This window comes from Polypterus senegalus, chromosome 2 (genome assembly GCF_016835505.1).
Source record: "Polypterus senegalus isolate Bchr_013 chromosome 2, ASM1683550v1, whole genome shotgun sequence".
Taxonomy (NCBI): Eukaryota; Metazoa; Chordata; class Cladistia; order Polypteriformes; family Polypteridae; genus Polypterus; species Polypterus senegalus.
Window position 1 is genome coordinate 286,819,440 of NC_053155.1, and position 26,026 is coordinate 286,845,465.

The window sequence follows — 26,026 nt, forward strand, 5'->3', positions numbered from 1 at the left end:
TTATTGGCTAACTAAAAAGATTACAATATGCAAGCTTTCGAGGCAACTCAGGCCCCGAGTTGCCTCAAAACTTGCATATTGTAATCTTTTTAGTTAGCCAATAAAAGGTGTCATTTTGCTTGGCTTTTCTCTACAGACAATATTACAAAAACTGCCCCCATGTTGAGGACGTGACTCCAGAAGGTGATGGTGCTGCTTTGCCAAGTATATCTTTGGGCGCTGGCTGCTGTGGTCCATGGCCAGCTTTGTATTCCGGCCAATACCCCCAGGCCACCAGAGGGAGCCCTCCCAGCAGCATGGAAGGTCTTCAAATTCCAGCAGAGCCTCATGGACATTGTAGTTTTTATGGACAGCCCTGCTGGATACCGTGGGGGCCACCAGGAGCCGCTCTAGGGAGGCTTGGGGAGCCTTATTTGCCCTATAACCCGGAAGTTTGTCAAAGGAAGAGCGACGGGCTTCTGGGGTAAAGAAAAGAACTTTTTACCTGACCCGGAAGTGATACAGGATCACATGGACTGGGGATTGGGAACACTTCCGGGTCAGGGAATATAAAAGGACTGTGCGAGGTGAGCTGGGTGGTAGGAGGGCAACGCGTCTGGGAGTGGAGGATTGTGATTTGTTATTGTGATTGGCTATTTATGAGTAGTGTGGAGTGGAGGGTGCTTAGTGCACATTAATATAATAAAAATAATTATTGTAGCACTTTTACCTGGTGTTTGGCTGTGGTACCTGAGGGTTTTTTTACAATATGCACAATCAGTTACCACAGAGCCACATTTTGTTAACCTGTTTGTTTAATTCTTAAAGTATAAGCAGAGAAAAATCTTTCTTACTCAAAATGAGCTGTATGAAGTGGAATATAATAAAACAGTTTTAGTAAATGTGAACGTACAAACCTGTCACCTTGCAGAGTAGCACCTCTTACAAATGAGAAATGCATTTTCACCTCTAGACAACTGATGAATGCTTGAACCTGCTTGACTACAAGGGTCATTGCCACAGGCACTGAGCACAGAACAGTAACTGTAAATTATAAAAATCCAAAACTGTAAACTGTGAGTGAAATTCAGCTGTAAATAAGAGCAAAAAAGATGATATATGCTGCAATCATCCAGTTTGTTTTCAATACGTAGGAAGCAAAACCTATAACTTGTACATTGGAAGCATAACAATAAAAATAATTCCAGATGATTGTGTGTGTGATAGACAGTAAAATGCAGATCAACACAAGTACACAGGCACAGAGACAAAAACATGGCAACAGCGAAGAGCAAACGGCACTAGGTGGGATGACTCCCTAATTGCCAAGCGATGTTTCAAATGAAGCAGGCAAGGTTTCAAAGATGTCTCATCATCCAGAGCCATTATGAGTCAAGATGAAAGTGAAGATGTAGATGAGTCCAAAAGCAGTGTATACTGTAGATCAGACCAAACAACTTCCTGAAAGCCCCAGGCAAGTTGACAAAATCTTCTATGAGGAATTCACCATGGCAAATTTGTCAGGTTTGAACATGGTGCCATCAGTGCAATCTGTAACCTCAGAGAGGAGCACAACAGGCGGCTGTAGGTTTGTTCAGGTGATACCAGCATCTGGAAGAAAAAAAACATAAATTATGGTCTACTTAATAAAGCAACAGATGAGCACTGTCTCAAAATGATACCCTAACTCAAAGCTATCATTGATTTCCAGCACACAACCCATTTTATTACCAACACACTCTTCTTGAACTTTTCCACTTTTTGTCTTGCACATCTGCTGACTGGTAATCTCATATAGTATGTATGGATATACTGTATAGTATGTATATCCAGTATCCCTTAGTATTTACATCTTTTTCCACACTTTTCAGATTGTCAAATGCTCTTCCTAACCTTGTAGACTAGCTTTACCATATAGAGTTTCAAGTTGTCAACCTAGTCTTTTGTATCCACTCATAGCACCTTCATCTAGCCATCTAAAACAGAGGTATTTAACCTGTTCCTTTGAGGTCCACATTGTGTACAGACAATTGCTCCAACCCTGTAGAGCTCCATCTTTTTCAGTAATAATTAACACTTTTTTAAACAGGGAAGTATTTTAATTAGTGAAATATGACACTATACAAAAACTTTTAGTAGACTAACTATACTATACTATTTATTATGTAATAACAACAACATTTATTTATATAGCACGTTTTCATACAAATGATGTAGCTCAAAGTGCTTTACAACATGAAGAAAGAAAAAAGAAAAATATGAAAATAAGATTTGGCAATACTAAGTAACAAAAAATAAATTAAGGTCTGATGGCCAGGGAGGACAGAAAAAAAACTCCAGAAAGCTGGAAAAAAAAAAATCTGCAGGGGTTCCAAGGCCACGAGACCGCCCAGCCCCCACTGTATATATATGTAGTATATACTATATATAGTCAACTATACCCATTTAAAGCATGCAAAATACAACTACACTTCTGATGCATAACCACAAAGGTCTGTTGATGGCATAATTGTTGGCCATGACACACTGCAACAATCCATTCCTTGATCAGGAGAATCTTACCTCAACTGCCACTGCCATGACACTAAGAGAATGGAAAAGGCACATTAAAAGATAATTACAATTATTGCAAGAAATTATTAAGACCAATATGAACAGCCTCTGCAACTGCACTAATAGAAGTATTTTTATGTAAAATAATGAATCCTCAGGTTTAATTTACCTGCTAGATGGATTAAAGCTTCAATCAATCAATCAATCAACATTTATTTATATAGCACATATTCATACAAAAAAATGTAGCTCAAAGTGCTTTACAAAATGAATAGAAAAATAGAAGACACAATAAAAAATAAACATAAGTCAACATTAATTAACATAGAATAAGAGTAAGGTCCGAAGGCCAGGGTGGACAGAAAAAACAAAAAAACTCCAAAGGCTGGAGAAAAAAATAAAATCTGTAGGGGTTCCAGACCAAGAGACCGCCCAGTCCCCTCTGGGCAATCTACCTAACATAAATCAAACAGTCCTCTTTGTATTTAGGGTTTTCATGGAAGGACCTGATGATGATGGTCACGTAAACTTCTGGCTTTCAGTCCATCAATGTTGATGCATCATGATGCTTTGAGTAGGTGGTGGTGGCGCAGGCCGCCACCACAAAGAAACCGGAAAAAGAAACAGAAGAGAGAGTAGGGGTCAGTATGGATTTTGGAGCCTCTATGAATAGTTATTATGAAGAATTCTTGAAGAATAGCTTATCTAATATTGGTCAGTAGATGGTTCCATCTGTCTAATATCAGAAATTCTTATTAAGAGTATGTGACCAAATATTTCAGGCTTAAAACACTTTGTACTCTTAAAGCCTTGAACCTAATATTATAGAGATTTTTTTTTAATTTATAGCAGTCATTCATTCACATTTAATAGATGCTGAAATAAGATATAAATATGTAAGTGAATTTAATTGTTATAGTTTAGCATTAATTTGTTAACTCTTTTTAAATTTATTCATGTTCAACAAATCAAGACCTTCTGAATAGCTCTGTTCCATGGGGAAAGTTCTGTAGAATTAAAAAGTACAAAATACAAATGTGTATTAATTATCATGAGGATTGATGCTTAAAGAAGACTGATATGTTATGTATGTGTGTTTATTCATAGAGAAGAACACAATAATATACTAAAAATAACCTACTGCATTAACATTTTAAGAATCAAATCCTGCCTTCTAATTCTACAGGGATATTTAAAAAGGCTTTATAAGTAAACTCAGGATATATAATTAGTGAGATTACCTCCATGTAAACATGAAAAAGAAACTGGTGAGTCGTTTAAAATGTACTCTGTATTGACAATAAGTAAAGTCTGATTTTTTAGGTATGCTATTTATAGAGTTTTCAAGTTGTTTAATATGTAATAATGGTTTTAATAATAAGGCAGTGTACTTGAATAGTTGTTGGCCAGAGAGTACCACGACTCTGTGTTCTTCACATATTCATATGGATTTTCTTTCCTCATCCAAATGATATTCATGTCATTATATTTGGCAATTCTGATGGTTCAGCAGTAATGCATATAGAGTGTCTGCTGCCATTGATTAGACTTCGTGATCATGATGGGTTCTTGCCTTCGACCAGATGATTCTGGAAAAAACGCCAGCTGCCTGGATCAAATAAATAGCTGAGGGAAATTGTGCATGGCGTAATAAAAAAAAAATTAAAAAAATGTAATAGTTCAATTATTTCAGGCTTAAAACACTTTGTACTCTTAAGGCCTGGAACCTAATATTATAAATCAAAAAAATGTAATAGTTCAAATATTTCAGGCTTCAATTGATAAGACAAGACGTAAATTTAGACAACCTATTAATGATTAAATTCAGTTTCAATTCTTAATGAACTCACGGGAAAGACCGCTGCACTATACTCTATTTAAAAATACCATTTGGTTAATAAATGACACAAAATTACAAGTTCACAAAGGTTCACTAATACCTGCTTAAATTGCATAATTTAAGGACATTTAAATACCATTTCTGAAATAAATACACATTCTCATATCTATATATTAATAATCGACAGTTAGGAATATGTTCTTGTGTATCCTGACTCTTAAATCAATAAGTCATTATTCTATATAGTTAATTTAACCTAAAGTACAAAACAAGGAGCATAATGCTGTAGTACATTTACAGATTAACAGAACTACAGAAACATTACAGTGCAGGAGAAACTGACTGATTTTATGTGAACAGTACACATTTAGAGTTATAAAGCACTGTACTTAATGATATGGCATTATCACTGCTTTGATGAAGAGTATTATCCTAAATTATTTTAATACACAGTATACACTTACACGTTTAGTATATACATAAATATGTAAATATAATTATATCTTGAATGCAAAAATGTGAAATGACATTTTTAAATGATATGATGTTAGCAATTTACAGAAACAGATGGACTGCTTAAACTGCTATACGTAAGTAACAGGATGTTTGCAGCACATGCACTTATTTCAGATACTGTGATCATTCAATTCAGTTTATTTTCTTATAGCACTCTTTACCATCACAGACCGCTGTAACAAGTTCTTAGGTAAAATATAAGTAAGTATAAAAGCAAACATAAAAGGCAACTATACATTTTTACAGATTATTAAATATTAAATTACTACACAAAGAGACAATTTATTGAAGGTCAATTCCAGTACTGTAATAATTTTGCTCATGTTTAGCCAATCTGGATGATTATGTCCACAGTTTTAGTTTTTAAATAATTAAGCAATAATAATAATAATAACAATAATAATAATAATAATAATAATAGTACATTTTATTTATATAGAGCCTTTCCCATGCTCAAGGCACTTCACAGAGTTTAAGAAAGAACGGCAGGGTATACAGTGTATAACATTGTATAAAAAATAAATAAATAAATAAAGAAGAGTAAGATAGTAAATTCAGAGAAAAGCCTAACAGACAACATAATTGATGGTCTAGCACACACACACAGGTTACATGAGCATCATGACAGAGAGGTAAACTGAGAGAAGGGTAATAAAGTCAAGAAGAGCTAAAAGCCTTCCTAAACAGATGAGTTTTGAGTTGTTTTTTAAAAGAATTCATGGAGTCAGCTGAACTGATTAATTTCGGTAGGTCATTCCAGAGTCTGGGCACTATACAGCTGAAGGCCCTGTCACTCTTGGAGTGTAGATTAGTGTGGGGCACAACAAGATTGCCAGTATCAGAGAACCTTAGTGGGCGGGCAGGCACATAGTGATGGAGAAGGTCACTGATGTAGTTTGGCGCAAAGGTCATTTAAGGCTTTGCAGGTTATTAGTAGGATTTTATATTCGATTTTGTAAGACACAGGGAGCCAGTGAAGACAGAGCAGGATGGGTGTAATGTGCTCACTGTTGCTGGTCCGTGTAAGTTTTTCAATTAACTGGAGCTGTGATATAAGATTAGAAAGGGCACGTGCCAGCATCAAGTTACAATAATCGATGCGGGATGTGATAAAAACATGGACAAGTTTCTCAGCATTAGAAAAGGAGAGGAATGAGCGAACATGGGATATGTTACGGAGGTGAAAGTAAGAAAGTTTTGTAATGTGATTTATGTGGGCAGAATAAGAAAGGGAGGAATCAAAAATGACAACAAGATTTTTTGCAGTAGAGGCAGGTCTGATGAGATCACTGCCAAGATGGACTGGGAAGGAGCTCATTTTATTAAGTTGCACTTTAGTCCCAATGTGCAGGAGTTCAGATTTGTTGCAATTTAATTTTAAAGAGTTCTGTTCCATCCAGGTTAGAATTTCACTGAGGCAAGTTGTGAGCTGAGAAAGCTCTGATGAAGTTCCACTTTTAACATTGAAGTAGAGTTGAGTATCATCTGCATAAAAATGATAACCCAGTCCATAGCTATGGATAATATGGCCAAGGGGAAGCATGGAAATACAGAAGAGAAGAGGGCCGAGGAACTCCTTGTGTGACTGGATCTGCTGTTGCCAAGACTAACAAACTCTTTCCTATCAGTCAGATAGGACTTGAACCACTCGAGGGCAGTGCCAGAGATATCCAGCATGTTCTCCATTCTGGATAGTAGAGTGTCATGTCTGGCAGTGTCAAATGCTGCACTGAGGTCTAACAGAATTAATATGCTGGTGTGTCCAGAGTCTGCTGCCATAAGCAAATCATTGGTTACCCGTAGCAGAGCAGTTTCACAGCTGTGCTGCGCCCTTAAACCAGAAAGAAATGGTTCCATCAAATTATTAGAGGTTAAGTAATTAGGGAGCTATTGTTTAGGACAATGTAAAAAGTTGGATATGTAAAATTTCTTATCAGAATATTTGAGTGTGAAGGCTTTGATGATCTTTTTGGCTTAAAGTCTAGTGGGAGACTGTTCAAAAATGTGTATGTTTGATCAAAAAGTATTGAAAAGCAAGGAATGGGTTACTCATATGCTCAGTATTTGATAAATAATGAAAAAAAAGTCATGAATAAAAATGCAGGGAAAACAGCTAGATCTGTGTAAATGTAACATTGAAAGTTATTTTTCAGTAGGTGTTGTTAAAAATACATTTTCAAGGATGGAAAAAAGTGTAATTTACTTCATCTAACTGTATATAATTTTTCTATTATTTTTCATTTTCAAATAAAATGGAATGATTTCAAGCTAAATCATATGATGCACTGCAAAATGGGAGAAGCAAAAAACTTCTCATCAGCTATTCAGTTAACTAAACCATAAAAAATGACTATAAATATGTGTTATGTATTCCATGTGAATACATATAAAATATGTTAAATCCAAAGAATTTTATTTCTATTTATTTTATTTAAGTCATAAGCAAGACGTGAAAAAATGTAGCTTTGATCGTTTGCTTCTCTCCACAATAATCACCCTTTTCAATCCTCTTAACTAAGCCTTAAGTGTTTAGCATTCCTTGAGAATGCGTATCAAACATTTTAAATCCAAAATAAAGATATGTGTGAAAAGTAGGATTCTTCTATTTACTACTTATAAGTAATAAACAGACATGAAATCTGAAAAACACAGAGTCTGTTGCAAAGTACAGTGAGTCAAAAAAAGCACTGAAATGGGTTGCATCAGGGAGAGCAGATCACAGTAATCTAATAGGCTGCCTGATCCCTCATATTGTCAATGTCTTTTGTAAAATAGGTGCATTTTGGAGTATATATGAAGTATTACAAACGATTAATCCATGTTTGAAGACTAAAAAAATGTAAAATTTTTAGGTATTTGTAAAAACATGGCACAGGATTTCAATACTACTAACATTTCTTAAAGATCAGGAAAATAAGGCAGAATTCTGTTTTGCCAGTAAAAGTCCTGTATTTAAATATGTTTATGTGACAAGGGCTTTTTAAATCAATTTTTTAATACTTTGTGATGTTAGCTTTGAAGCTACTTATGTTTCAATGTAATAAATAAAAAATAAAATTATAAAGAGGCTAAAGTTTAATTTTTCATTATTCCTAAAATTAAATCTTTTTTTTGCTAACCCTACTGATGGTGAAGCATTAAACACACAGCAACAATACAATACCTAGTGCAACAGACACGAATCAGGGCACAAAACAATGGCAATAACAAAGTTCAACAAATGTGCAAAGGAATACAAGTACAGACCATGTGCCAAACAAATCGTTTTTATCTTATATGGAACTTTCCCAAAAGGAAACAACACCCCAAGGTATTTTACAATTATAGATACAATTGTCTACATGTTGTCTTATGCACAGACAGGTCAAGTAACTTGCTCAAAGTCGCACAGTGAAGTCAAAGACGCTGAGGGGTTAAAGGCTAATGTCTCAAGTGCAGTCCACTGTTTAAGACTTCTGCATTGTGTATAGGCTGTGGTTGGCAATGCTCTTTTAAACTTTAAGAAACTGGGGGTTGCACTTTAGTTTAGGTACTGCAGAAATGCATCTATTACTGTTATGTAACAAGACCTTAACAAAGGTGCCTTTTAGTCTTCTGTACTCTCATCAATCATCAGTCATAGGTTATTCATTTCTGTGCAGTGTGGCACATTAAGAGTCTTTGATACGCTAGTAAAATTATTTTTTTTTTATTTGAAAGATTTCCAGGTCTTATAATAAAGTATGCAATATCAAGAGAAATATGGGCCACTTAAGCCACCTCTGATCATTCCAAAGTGAAATTATTTTAGTAGTTCACATTACATGGACTGGCTGGCATCCTGTCCAGGGTTTGTTCCTACCTTGCACCCTATGCAAGCTAAGATAGGCTCCAGCCACCCAAGAACAACAATGGACTGGATTGAGCAGTTTAAAAAAATGAAATGACATCACACTGCATAGATGAATAGCTTCTTTACTGATACTTCTTAGGAGTTGTTAATGCCTTAGGAAGCCATTGTTGAGGTCTTGTTGCATTAAAGTAAAAGAGTAATGAAAGCCTGTTTACAGTACCTAAAGTGTTACACACCTGGGATTGCATCTTGTTTATTGGCTCTACATTAGTTAGTTTGGTGGTGTCCATGATTGGGCTTTGTGATGAAATGGCACCTGGTCCTAGGCTTGGTTCTGGCCTTTCTCCTGATATTGCAATAGTCTTATCCATTACAAATAACAAACTGTCCAACACAAGGTTAGAAATGGATGGAATTATGTAATGATTTCAGATAATTTCAAGTGTGGTAATGTGAAAAAATAATCTCACTCATTTCAAAACTAGCTTTATCATTAGCTCTAGAATTGTAACCATAAATAGGTGAAATAAATAAAAGCACAGCAATACATTTTTCAGGAAAATGTATTTCAAATGTAATGTATTCTTCTGTACCTAACTTCATTGATTATAGGCTCAGACTGCTTACATATGTTTCCAGCTCTAATATCAGACAGTCAGTCATTTCCTAACCCACTTAGTCCAGAGCAGGGTCACGTGGGGGTGCACATCTATCCCATCTAGCATCGGGTGTAAAGCAGGAACAAATCCTGGAAAGGGCATCACTCCATTACAGGCCACCATGCCACCCCAGCTATAATATGATAACAGTAAATTACATAATTATAAAGAAATTATATACACACATATTGAGAATAGAAAGAGTAAAATAAAATTTAATAGCAGTGCTATACATAAAGCAAATTTGGTAAATACTGTGAATTTGCACACGCCATGATACAGCATTGACACACCTTTAAAGCACATTGCTCAAAATTATTTCAGCACATGAAGTACATATAGACATGTAATATATGCATGTATATACACAGTACACATAATTCAAACTTTATAACAAAAATGTGAAACGGAGCCTTTTTAAACCAATGACATAAACAACTTAAAGAAACAGGTGGACTTGCTCACAATGTGATACTCAAGGCACAGGACCTTTGCAATATGTAATCAGTTCTATAATTGTAAGTAGCATATATAGGTGGAAAAAATAAAATAAATAAAAAACGCTTTGAAATTAGTTACAGTTTTTCAAGAATACTTATTCCAAGTTTAATGTATTCTTCTATACCTCTGTTCACTGATTATAGGCTCAGAAGGCTTACATATATTAACAGCTATAATGTGATAACAGTAAATTGCAAAACAACACTGAATTTACACATATACATATTGAGCAAAGGAAGAGTAAAACAGAAATGAATCTCAATGATTTATCAAATTTCTGCTTTAAATAAATGGGTTTGCTGAATCACTGAGAGAAACTGAGGAAAGAGTATTGGGGTATATTACTAAAATTTTATTTACATGAAATAACGCAAAAATTTAAAGTAAAGTAAACTATTGCTCATTTGTCTTTCTGTTTCAGATTGCTGAATTTTAGAACAACCTGGATGGAACATGCACATACAAAATGCAATGGCACCGTGATACCAGAGTTTACTTTTGTTGGTTTTCCAGGACTGATAAGAGTCCCCGAGTTAATCGGAGTAACATTTCTGGTTACATATGTGTTGACTCTCTTCGGCAACTTTTTCATTTTCTATGTAATCAAAAAGCAAGAGACGTTGCAAACTCCCATGTTTATAATAATATGTAACCTGGCCTTGTCAGACATCATTTACAGCACGGTTATAACTCCTAAGATTATACAGACCTATTTGTTTGGTTATAACTCTATTCAGTTTCACATGTGCTTTCTTCAAATGTACTTTTTGCACTTTGCCGGCTCAGTTGACTCCTATATAATGCTTGTGATGGCAATAGACCGTTACATTTCTATCTGCTATCCTTTGAGGTACCCAGCTTTAATCACCAATAAAAATGCTCAGAAAATGTGCTTTACAGCCTGGATCCTTGGGGCAATTACACCGCTCACGCCAGTTATCCAGGCTTTAGTCCTGCCCTTCTGTGGATCTAACATGATACCTCTATTATATTGTGAAATTGGCACAGTTGTGCGGTTGGCATCTACAGACACAACTTTTAATCAACAAATGGGGAGCTCTTTTGGCAATTTGGTGCTGATTGGTTTGTTTTTGCTTATCTTGCTTTCCTATTTAAAGATAATCGTCTCAGTCATGAAGATTGCAACATCGGGGAATCGGATGAAGGCAGCCTACACCTGCAGCACTCAAATAATTGTAATTTTTATTTATTTCCTCCCCAGGTTATTTGTATACATTGCCTCAACTGCTGGTTTGTTCATTCCAGGTGATCTCCGAGTGTCACTAGGGGTCCTTTACTGCCTCCTACCTCCTTTAGTAAATCCACTGATTTACAGTTTCAGAACTAAAGAAATTAAACAGTTTATACTTAAGCAGCTGAATACGAGAAACATTTATGTAAAAAGAAAAAAGGCTACGTGCATGAAATGTTTTTGAAAACAATGTTAAAGTTGTTATAATCGCAGATGCTATATGGTATGCTCAATGTACATGCAGTACTTGGGTAACAATTGTATTACTGTTTTGATGACAGCTGGCAGGATGGGGATTAAAAATTGCAAAATATGATCTTTGACTAATCTTTTATTTATATGTCTGTATTTTTACCAAATCACTTTAACATTACATGTTATTTATACTGTAAATTGATAGTCACATTGGAATCATTACATCCTCAATTATTTGTACAAAATGCCGAAAAGCAAATTGTCTGTTCAAAAGTATGCAAAAAAATTGCCATTTTATTAGGTACATATACTTAATTAGCATTTGCTCTCAGAATAGCCTCAAATTTGTTAAAACATAAATGCAAAAAGTGTTGAAATTTTGGTTCAGAAAAGCTGGCCCATATAAGCTCTGATGTATTCCACAGTTGTCATTTGATTGTAGATCTCTACTCTGAACATATCATTGTATCTGGTGTCTCAAATACTTGCCCCACATGTTCCTGGGACCATTTTGGAACTTTTCTAGTTATGCTATTAAAGAAAATCAAATGAGCAAATTGCTGGTATCAAAAATCTACCTAATTGGCTGTAAGATATCCTATGGTATTTAAATCTTCTGTTACATTACTCAAAGCATGTGGTGTTTGCTTTAAGAACATGTCCCACATTACATGATCCTTACTAGCTCTGATTTGTGATAGGACAGGATTGGTCCATTGGTAGAGGTAGGAGAGGATGGATCCATTGTGTAAAGTAGAGTTGTTTTCCTTCAATCATCATCAAGTCTCAAGTGCTAAAATCCAGACTACCGTATATACTCACGTATAAGTTGGGTCTTGAAACCCAAAAAATCGATCATAAAATCAGACCCCGACTTATATGCCCGTTCAAAAATGCGACATATTGCCTCCTCCAATTTCGTATCATTTTCTCACACATTGACTTTCGTTGCAGCAGCGCACTACCAATTTCTTTTGCTACTTCAATGACGTTTAAATTAAAACCAAATTAATATTTTCTTCTGATTGAACGCTCCATCGTACATAAGGGATGCTCTTATGATAAAGGTGTATGACGGTACTGAGATACAAAAAACACAAAACAGTGCAAACGTCACTTTGGAATAGTCTGGGTATTACTGTGTGGTCAAGTAGGCACAATAGAGAGAGAGAGAGAGGTTAGGATCATGCTGATACAGTGAATTGCCACACCCACATAGAAAAAAAAGGCAGTGTGCTCCGTGGTTACTCTCTCAGGTGGACATAGCACATCATAATCTCTTGGACCAATAGTGTGAGTTTTCCACATTCAACTTACATAACCAACATCATAAAATACCAGAAATTATACATACACTGCTCACAAAAATTAAAGGAACACTTTTTTTATTGGGCCTGGCATGAAATCAATTAAACCTGTCTGATAATTTTCTGGTTGGTTAAGCAGCTGAGGTCATTGTTAATCACTTTCAGCTGTATTGGTGTTCATGGACTTAACGACAGGTGCACTAAAGTGGCAACAATTAGAAAACCCTCAAAACAGGACTGGTTTTACATGTGGAGGTCATTTCAAGTTTCTCCCTCTTGATCTTTTTTGGCTGGTTTTCCACTTGTGCTAGTTTTGGCTTGAGTAATCATCTCTACTGGCAGTATGAGGCGATTCCTTAACCCTACAGAAGTTGCACAGGTTGTCCAACTTCTCCAGGATGGCACATCCACACGTGCTGCAGCAAGAAGGTTTAATGTGTCTCCAAGCACAATCTCCAGAACATGGAGGAGATTTCAGGAGACTGGCTGTTATTCTCGGAGAGCTGGACAGGGCCGTAGAAGGTCCTCAACCCATCAGCAGGACCGATACCTGCTCCTTTGTGCAAGGCGGAACAGGCTGAGCACTGCTCGTGCCCTACAGAATGACCTCCAGAGGGCCACTGGTGTGAATGTCTCTACCCAAACAATCAGGAACAGACTTCATGAAGATGGCCTGAGGGCCCGACGTCCTGTAGTGGGCCCTGTGCTCACTGCCCAGCACCGTGGAGCTCGACTGGCATTTGCTCAAGAACACCAGAATTGGCAAGTCCGCCACTGGCCCTGTACTTTTACAGACGAGAGCAGGTTCACCCTGAGCAGCTGTGATAGACGTGAAAGAGTCTGGAGAAGACAAGGAGAACGATATGCTGCCTGCAACGTGTTCAACATGACAGGTTTGGTGGTGGGTCAGTGATGGTATGGGGAGGCATATCCATGGAGGGACGCACAGACATCTACTGCGTAGGAAATGGTGCTCTGACTGCCATAAGGTATCGAGATGAAATCCTTGAACCCATTGTCAGACCCTACGCTGGTGCAGTAGGTCCTGGTTTCCTCCTAATGCAGGACAATGCCCGGCCTCATGTGGCAAGAGTATGCAGGCAGTACCTGGAGGATGAAGGAATTGAAACAATTGAATGGCCTTCACGATCCCCTGACTTAAACCCAATAGAACATCTGTGGGACATTATGTTTCGGTCCATTAGGCGCCGCCAGGTTGCTCCTCAGACTGTACAACAGCTCAGGGATGCCCTCATACAGATCTGGGAGGAAATGCCACAAGACACCATCCGTCGTCTCATTAGGAGCATGCCCTGACGTTGTCAAGCATACATAAAAGCTCATGGGGGCCACACAAGATACTGAAAAGCATTTTGAGTAGCAGAAATTAAGTTTTTGAAAAAATGGACTAGCCTGCCACATCTTCATTTCACTCTGATTTTAGGGTGTCTACACAATTGAGCCCTCTGTAGGCAGAAAACTTTTATTTCCATTAAAAGACTTGGCATCCTTTTGTTCCTAAGACATTGCCCGGTCGTTATTTGTATAGATATCCAACTTCCTATTGAGATCAGATTTATCTAATGTGTTTCTTTAAAGTGTTCCTTTAATTTTTGTGAGCAGTGTAGTATCAAGTTCCGACTTATCCACGAGCATATACTGTATGAGCTTCTTAACTAACTGCAAACACATCTCCTTATCTTTTGTGGAGATGAAAAATAAGTTGGGGCATAGACTACTGTACCATATCCATAACAAGGTGTTGCAACTTGTTCTTTTTGATAGATCCATTTCAGTGTTACTGTCCTGGTTTTACTTAGCAGAAGTATTAGCAATGGTCAAAACGAAGAATCAACAGTTTGTTCCCAACCATAGGACTTGCTTTGGATGGACATTTTAAAGCCTATGCTTGATATACTCATAACATTATTGTGCTTAAAAACCTGGCCATGTTTCTATTTGTCATTCACTCCAGCTTGTCTACAGCTCAGTACAATCATATTCAATAGAATATATATATTTTTTATTTTATATAGTGCCATTCACAGAGTTCACTGTCGCAAAGTATTTTACATAGCAAATAAGGAGAGCACAAGCAAGTGGCTGAACGAATAATACATTGTATCAAACTGTTTATCTGGTGACATGAGATTTACCATTTTTAACCTGCTGTAGTCAATTATAAACATTAAAGAATAGCATTTGAAAATGACATCTTAATTGAAATAGGCATCACCTCCTATTATAACCTGCCGTGACTTTGGACACTAATTTTTTCAAATATTAGATTACATTTTTGAAAAACAGAGCATTCCTCTAGCATAATGATCAATCAAATAATAATAACAAAAAAACAATTTACTTCAAAGACATTAAAGAAAAAGAAGTACCGTTTGGACATACAAAAGAAAAAAAGCAAAGCAAGATTCAACCCCCAAAATCCATCCATTTTCTAACCCGCTGAATCCGAATATAGGGTCACGGGGGTCTGCCGGAGCCAATCCCAGCCAACACAGGGCACAAGGCAGGAACCAATCCTGGGCAGGGTGCCAACCCACCGTAGGACACACACAAACACACCCACACACCAAGCACACACTAGGGCCAATTTAGAATCGCCAATCCACCTAACCTGCATGTCTTTGGATTGTGGGAGGAAACCGGAGCGCCCGGAGGAAACCCACGCAGACACGGGAGAACATGCAAACTCCACGCAGGGAGGACCCGGGAAGCGAACCCAGGTCTCCTAACTGCGAGGCAGCAGCGCTACCCACTGCACCACCGTGCCGCCCCACCCCCAAAATATCATGTTTAATATAATTTAAATCTTCAGTATTTAAAATCACAAATAAAAAAATTTCATAAGAACAGACCATTTATTTAAACAAAGCTCTTCCCCATTTCCCTTTGAATTACTTACTCACATAACCCTGTGGCATCTGCCTTCCTGGTTTTTATATACAGCGGCTTTGTGCTGACATGATACTTTTACTAACCGAGCACTCAATAACGAGAGGGGCCGTTGTATCTAATAAGATGTCACGTATGTGTCCCTTTAAACTGTTTTCTTCTTGTTTTTCTTCAGTATATACTGTACAGTAACTTCTTCTCACTTATGCTCCTGTGACAGGCTCCAAGCAAACAGCGACATTTTAAATTAACATATTCAAGCCTTTACAGGTGTGCATGATATGAATTTTGTAATTTTGCAAACAACTTAAACTGAAATTTTATTTTTAAATGGGTTTATTATTTTGCTGTTATTCTTGTGTTGTCATTACACTGATGTTTTTATAACATTAGTTTTTCATGGGTGCCATCATTTAGTTTGTTTGCATTGGCACAACCATTTTAAATCCTAATCTTCACAAGCACCACAATTTTGTGTGCCTTTTCCGTATAACGCAGTGTGGTGGGAAGGCACACAGCATTTATGCACCTTCTGAACTTTGTTGAAAGTCTAAAAAAGAAGCCTTCCAAGGTAGAGCTTTTTGAACTCTAGTTTTATTTATGATCACCTGTTAGTTGACCAAGGGCCTCTTTACTTTTGTGCTTTCACCACAGTAATATTTAGCTTCTGTTCTGTAACCTCTCAAAAATTCTCTACCACTCAGGTTCTTTAAAATGTTTCTTAATGACTTTAGTAAAAATACAGATGGTCATAATACTTAATTTGACCCAGTAGTAATTGGGCCGTACTGTTGAAAAAGTCGTCAAATGTTTTGATTTTATGTGTGTTTTCTCCCATTAGTAGCAAAATAAAAGAGGCATCAGAGCTATCAGCAGGGGTAAACCTTATCGCTTCAGAAATTAAGGTTGACAACATCAATTGTTCATATCTCTCAGGTCTTTTAAGTCTTTAGAGCTACCTACACTGAAGGATTAATATTCAAGAGCAATCCTTCTTCCATTTGAGGACCATCTCATGTAACCTAATAGGATTACAGTTGGCCTCTTGTTAGTCCTCACTTTTAGACCAGGATCCACGTGCTTTTGACCTTCTGTCAGATGAATGTTCTCTGGTGTTCTGTGGGAACAACATATTTATATGATAGATGCCACTCTGTCTTTATTTTACCATGTCCAGCTGGGCTACTTCATGCTGCCAGCATTGCCTTCCTGCAAGACCTTCTCTGCTTTTACTAGGGAGGCACACTCTCTTTGTTGGTGGTCTCCTCCAGGACCTTACTGTGTACAATGCCATTATGATCCTGATGTTGGCAGGGACCAGAAGAAGAGACCTGAGCCAAAAGACAATCAAAGATTTATAACCTGCAAGTTAAATATCCACCGTCTCCAAAACAAAAACAAAAACTCTAAATTCATTGTTAAACTTTGTTGCACAAAAATTATTTTGCTTGGAACACCATTAAAATAAACACACTCTAACCTCTTTGTCTTTTTCCCCTCAAGTTTGAATAATGAGGATGGACTTCCAGGCCCTGTACTTTCCAACAAGGCAGCAAATGCCACTCAAAATGGTGGCACCAGTGCTAACAAAAATGGTATAAAAAAAAAGCAAAAATATTTCAAGTACATTATTTATACACTAGACATTAAGCCTGTTACAATAACGGGCGCTAGAACAGTAGCGCATAAACATTAGTAGGAAAAGTCTATATTAAATGGCAAGGGACCTTGACCTCATTCTGTTTCTTGTCTTAATCTTTTTTTGTCAAAAATATTTTTGCAAGAAGCCTAAAGTAAAATAATAATAAAATAAAATAGAAACGTATGTGACAATAGTATAATTAATATTGCCTTAGTGTAAAACTTTGTAACAATCTGTAAGACACAATATCTGAAGAAGATATTTAGGAAACATTTTCTATTTTTTTTACCTCATGAAATGTTTCTATAAAATTTAATTACAGACAACATTTCTTGTAAATATTCTGTCTTAGTTTGGCAACAGTTTGCCTTGTTCAGGACCATCTACAACGTTGACAACAACATTTGGAAAACTTCTAACTCTTGATAATGCAACATATAACTGACCGTGGCTGAATACTGGTTCTGGCAAGTAAATGGCAACTTTTTGTAAGGTTTGCTCTTCTGAGTCTTTCTCTTTTAGCGTTTTTCTGACAGTCATTTTCTTTTCCTTCAATCGATCTATTTGCTCGTATTTTTCTTTGTCTTTCAGTGTTTTTTTTGTTGATATTTACTTGTTGAGCTGGCTATTCTTCCAGGAGATGTTGCTTATATAGGATTTGATTGTCTGTGTCTTTTGTCCTACTTGACGTGTCATTTTTTTTAGGTGACGTTGTTAGTAGATACGTCCGTAATATTTTCTCCTACAGTAATACTGGCTTGTATGTGGCTGTAATATGCGTCACTTGATTGTGTGTCATTAATTTTCTCTCGCAGTAATACTGGTTTGTATTTCCGTAAAATGCCTGTAATTTTCTCTGACAGTAATACTGGCTTTGATGTCCGTAATATGACTTTAATTTTCTGTCACAACAGTGGGCAATCAGCAGCAGAGTGTCCCCAGCAACAGATGTAATGTGTGGCGTGCTGCTTATAATCGTGCCTGTGGCGTCTCCCCAGCAAGTACTGTGCAGTTCCCCAGCAAGTATTTTAATCTGTGCTGGCGTCTCCCCAGTGACGGATTTTATGTGCGCGGCTGCGACTACCCAATCAGCACTCTCCCCAGCAATGTTGTCTTTTATTTCTTATCATGCGCGGCCATGGCAAGGCCATTTACTGTGTGCCCATCTTCCAGTGTGTGTGCTTTATTTGCTTATCATGCGCGGCAGTGACTAGGTCATTCACTGTGTGCCCAGCTTCCAATGTGTGTGTGCGTCCACGGTGCCATTGTGCATGGGCGGGGCACGGCCTGAGCCACGGCGAGATGCACGGCGTGGCCCGCGCATGCGCACTTCACCAGAAGACACACACACACAAACACCTGGACGCACACAGGGGTTTTATTAAAGAGGATACTTCAAAACCTAATATGAGTGAAAAAAATCACTAATAAAAATAAATCTTAAGCATATCATTAAACCTAAAAAAGGCTATTTTGCTTGAGATTTAAAAATATTTGTGTTCTTTAATGCTCTCTCAAATAAAAGTTTTCAGATAGGCAGAAAATACACTGTATGATAGATAGATTGATAGAAATGCACTATGTGTCAGTCAGTCAGTCAGTGAGGGCTTTGCCTTTTATTAGTATAGATTACTTTGTAAATGGTTAAATGTGCAATGATCTCATGGTGACATTTAGACACAATTTAGCTAAAGCGGACCCTGAGCCCGAGTGTGGCTCAAAGGCATACAAAAAATATGGATAAAAATGACACCATCATCCTAGCAGTTGTCTGCCACTATGGAGCACAGAAGAGTGATATGTTTACCCGCACACATTGAGAAAGAGCCCATAGGAGTAGCAGAGAAAGCCCCTACAAAGTGGATGGAGAGAAGAACCTTACATGCATCCCTGCATGCACTCAGGCACAAGTGTGTCAGTTGCAGAAATTTCCCTTACGGAAGTGAAACAGGTTGTGTAGCCAGTGTCTTGATGTGTGGGATAACTAGAAGACTCCAATGAGCTCTCATGGGCACTGGTGGAGAAAACCTCTAAGCGCAGAGCTCTGAGTTACTAGTAGTAGCAGAAGTGATCGCTGGGAGGAGAGGTGGTGTGCTTTTTTGCTTCTTTCATTTCTTTTGGGTTTCCTTTTGGATCAACGTTTCTGGACTTTTTTGACAGAAAAAAAATCTTTTTCTTTTCATTTTATAGTTCCTGAAGGTGCAGTTGTAAACTGGGAAATGTCCCGTATTATTTATTTTTGTGTATCATTGCTATCTGACTGTGTTCGATAGAAGTGCATGGCACTAGTGCTGGGCGGTACGACCAAAATTCTATATCACAGTATTTTTCAAAATTATATCGGTTTCACAGTATTCATCAGTATTTTTTCACATGCATGAGTGGATGTTAACCACATTTTCCACTGCAATTACTGTAGTAGACTGGCTAAGAATAACCAGTCCTACTGTCATGACAATTGTACATTGTACAAAAAAACATTTTAATGTTAATATTAATACAGGTTTGCATGGCCCCATAAAGTGATAGTTTTCAAGGGGGTGGCACTAATGAAGAGAAGGAATCACATTGCATGACAGTTGCTGTCAAAATATTGAACCTTTTTATTGAGCAAATTTTGCAAACAACTTAAACTAAAATTTTAACAACATATTTTCAACCATCCAAAGAGTCATTTAGACTCAGTAAAATATCCAGAGGTGCTTGTCAAAAGTTGTATTGCACTGAACATGTCTTAGAAAAGGAATAAATAGTAAATATTTTTTGTAAACCAACTACACTTTCTTTTAATATTAACAATCTCTGTCCACTGACACGTTAAAGTGACTTTTTAAACAACTTTACCATCATTAAACTGAATAATATTTAAACTAATAAATAATAACAATAAAATAAATAATAGTGTAACATCCAGTAAAAATACTATTACTTCAAGACTTCAAGCCCAGGTGCATTACACAGTATTCACCAAATAAAAATAAAATAAAATAAGTGCATCTTGGTGATGACATCTTTACCAACTGAACCATGATTAAGGCAAACTGCATTAATATGGACCTTGCTTCAAGCTAAGCTATATACATAAATAATAAAACTGCAACTGCATTTATAATGATATAAAAAAAAACTATATGTCGAGAATAAAGTCGACATTTCCACTTTAATCTCATTTTATTTTTTCACTAAAGTAGAATGTCGTAAACTAAACTTCAACCTAAAATCAATGTTTCATTTACTAGATTTTCTCAAACCCTGTCATAAGTTAATGTAGCACATTAAATGCTTTGTGTTAAGTTTTCCCTGACCCAGTTGTTAATCGCCACGTGCTTCTTAAACTGACTTCCTCTTGCACTAAGAGGAGACGCAGGCAGCGATCACCGCACAGAATCCATTCACTTCATGATATTCCTGCTGTCTGAAAATTTAGAATGCTAACATAAATACTTGATATCATTTTCAGGTATTAAACATGCACGGTAGTGCTGCTCCCTCGCAGTAAGGGGTGCCCAGGTGTACGTTCAGTGTAGAGAACTTTATGGCAGATGTGACGAGGCTTCAAAAAACTGGATGTATGAATGGGTATCGCACAGGTTTAACTTAAATATTGTGTAAATGTTGGGTTTGTGACACGAACACAGAATTCAATGGATGTTCTTCTGAGTGGGCTTTCTTTATTGTAGTTCCTATCCTTCCTTTTTCTTTCTCCACATAACCAATCACCACACGATAAATGTCTTTGTGAAATTAACACTAGTTATAAACTTAGACCATGGAGTGTTCAGAACTTTAAAAAAATCTTTGTTATACATGTTTAATTATGTCACCCATTCAGGGTTGCACCCAACCATTGTGTGGAAGGCAGGAGCTTCCTGAACGGGGCGCCAGCACATCGCATGGTGAATACAAGCAATACATACACTAGCAGGGTCAATATAGCATAACAAAACCCCATATCCTACATGACTTTGAAAGGAAACTGAAGCACGGCGAGTAAACCCACCAGAAAAACATGCAAATTCAAGGCAAGGAACACCCGGGACCCACTTGCTGCGAGGCAGCCGTGCAACCTCCATGCCACAGTGCCCCCGCACATTTAACACACGCTTTAATGCATTTCATCATGAAAATGATATCAAGTATTAATCTTAGCATTCTAAATGATCAGGGAGCAGGAATGTCATGAAATTAATGTATTCGGTGTGGTGATCGCTGCCTACGCCTCCTCTTAGTGCAATAGAAAGTCAGTTTAAGAAGTGCATAGTGATTAATAACTGGGTCATGGAACTCTTAACACAAAGCATTTAATGTGCTACATAAATTATGACAGGGTTTGAGAAAATCTAGTAAATTAAATATTCATTTTAAGATTAACTTTAGTTTACAATGTTCTACTTTAATGGCAAATTATGAGAATAAAGTGAACATGTCGACTTTAATCTCGATATAAACGGTGAGAATAAAGTAGAAATGTCGGGAATAAAGTCAACATTTTGACTTTATTCTCCTCATAAGCGTCGAGAATAAATTCAACATGTCGTCACACTATTACACAATACCCAGGTACATTACACAGTATTGGAAAAAAATAAAACAAGTACAACTTGGCTTGCAGTATTATCCAGTAGTATAGAAACACACATTTGAACATTATGGTCCACATCTGACCTTTTAAAACCAAAATATGTCCAGACAACAGACACGGCTCCTTTTTTTGGTGAAAGTTCTTCTGTGTCATCATGTTGAACGTTATCGTCTTCTACAGCTTCAGTTTCAGAATGTTCTCTGTCCATTTTCACTGTTCAATACCTCCACTAATGCATGTATTCTGATGTAGCAGTGAAAAAGGTCCCTCCTCTAACAGTTTCCCACTGCTCCACATTTTGAACGTTGTTAAGGCTAATTAAACCGGTTTTGCGGTATAAGAAAAATCCATATCATAACAAAAATAAAAAACTTTTTTGGTATGGACCGGTATAATGCCTAGTAGTACATGGCACTGATTTTTTAATGTTGTTTTATCAGGACTTGCTGCAATAAAGGACACCTTTAGTTTTTGAACCTCAGATTTTGTCTGTGTCTCTCACTCACTACTGTTTTCTGGTTGGTTATAAACAACAAGATGCCCAGGGTTCGAAGTATGGGGTATCACAGGGTTTTTCAGTTGGTTTCTGGTAATGCCCAATGGCAAATTTCTAGCTTTATCATTTAGTGCTAAATAAAGGAATATTTGAAGCTCGGTAATGCTGTCTGCTTTCTGTGCCAGTCTACACTTAATTGGCCCGTTGTGCTTCATTCCCTCAGCAGGACTTTACAGCATTCACTCCCAGTGGATTAGGGCTGGTACCAGGAAAGTAGCAGGGCTTTCCTGACCAGTGCAACTTCACACAAAAAATCTGATTTGGGTCATTATAGTGATACCATAATAGTAAATATCATGCAAGGGTTCTTCACTCCTTTTTACTGCACTTTTTCTGAATTCCTTACTAATTCATCCATACATATAGCAAGAGAGTAGGTAAATAATATGGAGCTATAGACCTCTAGTGGCAAGTTTTAAAGCTGGTATGAAATGCACTAAACTGTGCTCTCTGTTGATTTTCATTGTTCAAGACTAAATATTTCGACCCCACATTTGACTCAAAATGGTTAGATAATCTCCAGGCAGTGTTAAGCCTCTAATCTGAGGAAGACCTGTTTAGTAATAAAAATATCACCTGTACACGTGACAATACTGCAACAGCAACCAATATTAATAGTTATAATAATAAACTAAAAAGACATTGTCATTAATAGATTAAACCAGACTCAGGACAACTAATAAATACAACAAATAAGTTGTTAATTAAGATGCACTACAACAAAGTTTTGCCTTTCTTAAAGGTTTAATCTAATTCAAGCAATAACCACTGAAGCTTTATTTATTTTTGGGAAAACAGCAGCAAAATTGTTTATGAATTTAGTGTTCATACACATGAAAAAATACATTTTGAGATAATCGTACTAAAGAATATAAGATAGAAAGTTTAAAAGTGAGAGAAGCTACTTTTCCTTTTCTGGCATTGCATTGTCATCAGGTTATGATCTCTGTGGAATAGCGAGTGCTATAAATAAGAGTGTGAGTCTGGAGAAGAGATGTCAAAAGGCAAAGAGTGGCCGTGACACAACTTCAGATACATCAATCTATAGTCACTTCAAATGTGAGTTATCTTTTTATTTATTTTAACTCATTACAGAAATTCAGTGGTAATGCTTATTTACAATTTACTCCAGGAGCTGATTAAAAAATATTTAGGTGTTCAAAACTCAAAATATTCAGATGATAAATAGACAAGAAAAAAAATGCAGTAAGGATTCCAGAAATTGCAAACATAGCAATAGAAACTATTAAATTGAAAATACTTTGCAAGAATTTTGTTACCAGGCATTCTGACCTACCCAGGAGTCTTCTTCTAATTTGATTTAAATGTAATACTGTAATGCACAGTATGCTATAAAAGGAAGAAACAACATAATGTGAAAGGGTTTCTCTTTAGAGAGCAATCATTTAATTAATTACATATTTTGCAGAGTATTCATGGGTAAGTATGGAATTTTTGATCAAAATCTCTTCATTATTTTTGAATATCTAAGATAATGAATCTACTTAAATGACTCAAAATTGTATGTGGAGGGTTGGAAAATCAATGGAATGATGAATAGATAGAAGAAATATTAATTTATTGTTTACTTTTGGATCTTTTATAGAATTAAAATGAAAGATTTAAGCAAGCTTTTGGTGATAGATTTAAACTCTTTAAATTGTCACCTCCTTTGATTATATTTGTGTTTGTTGCATATTCAAGCACTACGTTAATGATATATATTATAACGTGTGAATTTTCTAAAGGAGGTGAATATCTTTATATATATATATATATATATATATATATATATATATATATATATATATATATATATATATATATATATATATATATACGCGTCTGTGTGTGTTCTCTTAAAACTCCTGATAGTGATTGTATAAGTAAATTTGAATCAAATATAATATAAACTGAACTATTTAACTCTCCTTTCTGTATAAATACTGTATATTTTTTTTAGTAACCAACATATGCTTCATAAACACATAACCATTTATTTCATCATCTTTCGTTTGTAAATTTAAATGTAATTATTAACATCTTTGTCTAAAAACAGTGCAACATTATTATGAGATACATTTAAGTATTGCTCAGTGTTACTAGGAAATGACCCGATTGCTGTATTTTGCATTCATTTAAAATACCACCTAATTTTCGTAAAATGTAGAGAGTAGTAATTTCAAGCATATTATCTTTTTTCTTTTAGACAATGGGGGCAGAATGGAAACTGAATGATGTCAACTACACGTCTATTAGTGATTTTCTTTTTGCAGGCTTTCCTGGATTAATTCTGGTCCCAGAGTTATTAGGAGTGACATTTATATTGACTTATTTTCTGACATTGTTAGCCAATATCTTCATTTTTTATGTAATTAGGAAACATGAAACGCTGCACACTCCAATGTTTATTATCATCTGTAATCTTGCTGTTTCTGATGTCATATATAGCACAGTCATTAGTCCTAAAATTATACAAACTTACCTTTTTGGTAACCGAACTATAAAGATACATTTATGTTTAGTGCAGATGTACTTTTTGCATTTTGCAGGGTCGGTTGATTCCTTTATTCTTTTAGTCATGGCAGTAGATCGTTACGTGTCTGTATGTTACCCTTTACGCTACTCGACTCTAATAACAAACACAGTTGCTCAGAGGATGTGCTCAGTGGCCTGGGTGCTGGGAGCTGCCAATCCTCTTCTTATAGTGAGTTATGCTTCTATTCTTCCTTATTGTGGCCCTAATAAGATCTCTCACTTGTACTGTGAATACGGTTTAGTGGTTCGACTTGCCTGCACTGACACAACATTTCATCTACAGATGGGAATTTCAGTAGGGTGTTTGGTGCTACTTTGTCCATTTTTGCTGATTTTGTTGTCATATTTAAAAATAATCATCTCAGTCCTGAAGATTACTACAGTGAGTGGCAGAACGAAAGCTGCTTATACTTGCAGCACCCAACTTATTGTGATTACCATTTATTTTCTACCTCGAGTATTTGTGTATATCGCTTTCACGGCTGGATTTTCATTGCAGGGTGATCTCCGTATTGCTTTAGGTATCATCTACTGTCTCCTGCCTCCTATCCTGAATCCAATCATCTACAGCTTCAGATTAAAGGAAATCAAACAGGTCATGTTTAAAATACTTAAACACAAAGATATAACTCAACTTCCTTCTTTATCATAAAAAAGTGACATTTCTTATGTATGTACAAAGCAAGATATGTATATCACACACTAATGTACGTATGACCAATAAATGTATACTCCATGTCCAATTCTTATATTTTTATTCAAAAGAGTACATATTTTAAACATTGTATGTAATGTATATTAAAAGATGCTTATAATTTAATAAAAGAAATACTTATTATATTATTAAGCATGAAAGTATAAAAACTCTCTTTGAAGTAAAAGGATATTTTGAGACAACATTTGTTAACAAGGTATTGGTGTATTGTAATGATTGTACAAGAGCAGCATGAATATATACTGCAACATCATAAAGCGAAGAGTAAATTACTGTAATTTTCTATAAATTAAAGTAATAAAATATGTTTACACTGAGTATTTATTTTATAACAATTTGTTTAAATTAAGATTTAAGATTGTGTAGCATTAAAACATTTGAACAATGTAGATGAGAACAGGCCGAAGTCGAATTTTGAAAGTCTCTAAAGTCCTACTGTCTACCACACT

General features: G+C 36.2%; 2 protein-coding genes across 2 annotated transcripts; both read left to right on the forward strand.

Moving 5' to 3' along the window:
* Nucleotides 1-9,029: 9,029 nt before the first annotated feature.
* On the forward strand, nt 9,030-14,314 carry LOC120524629 (olfactory receptor 10G7-like). Its single transcript, XM_039746459.1, has 3 exons — nt 9,030-9,118; nt 10,302-11,277; nt 14,258-14,314. Exons 1-3 carry the CDS (start codon nt 9,030-9,032, stop codon nt 14,312-14,314), a joined length of 1,122 nt encoding a protein of 373 aa, XP_039602393.1.
* Nucleotides 14,315-24,536: 10,222 nt separating this feature from the next.
* Nucleotides 24,537-25,514, forward strand: LOC120524630 (olfactory receptor 6N1-like). Its single transcript, XM_039746461.1, has one exon. It carries the CDS (start codon nt 24,537-24,539, stop codon nt 25,512-25,514), a length of 978 nt encoding a protein of 325 aa, XP_039602395.1.
* The last annotated feature ends 512 nt before the right edge of the window (nt 25,515-26,026 follow it).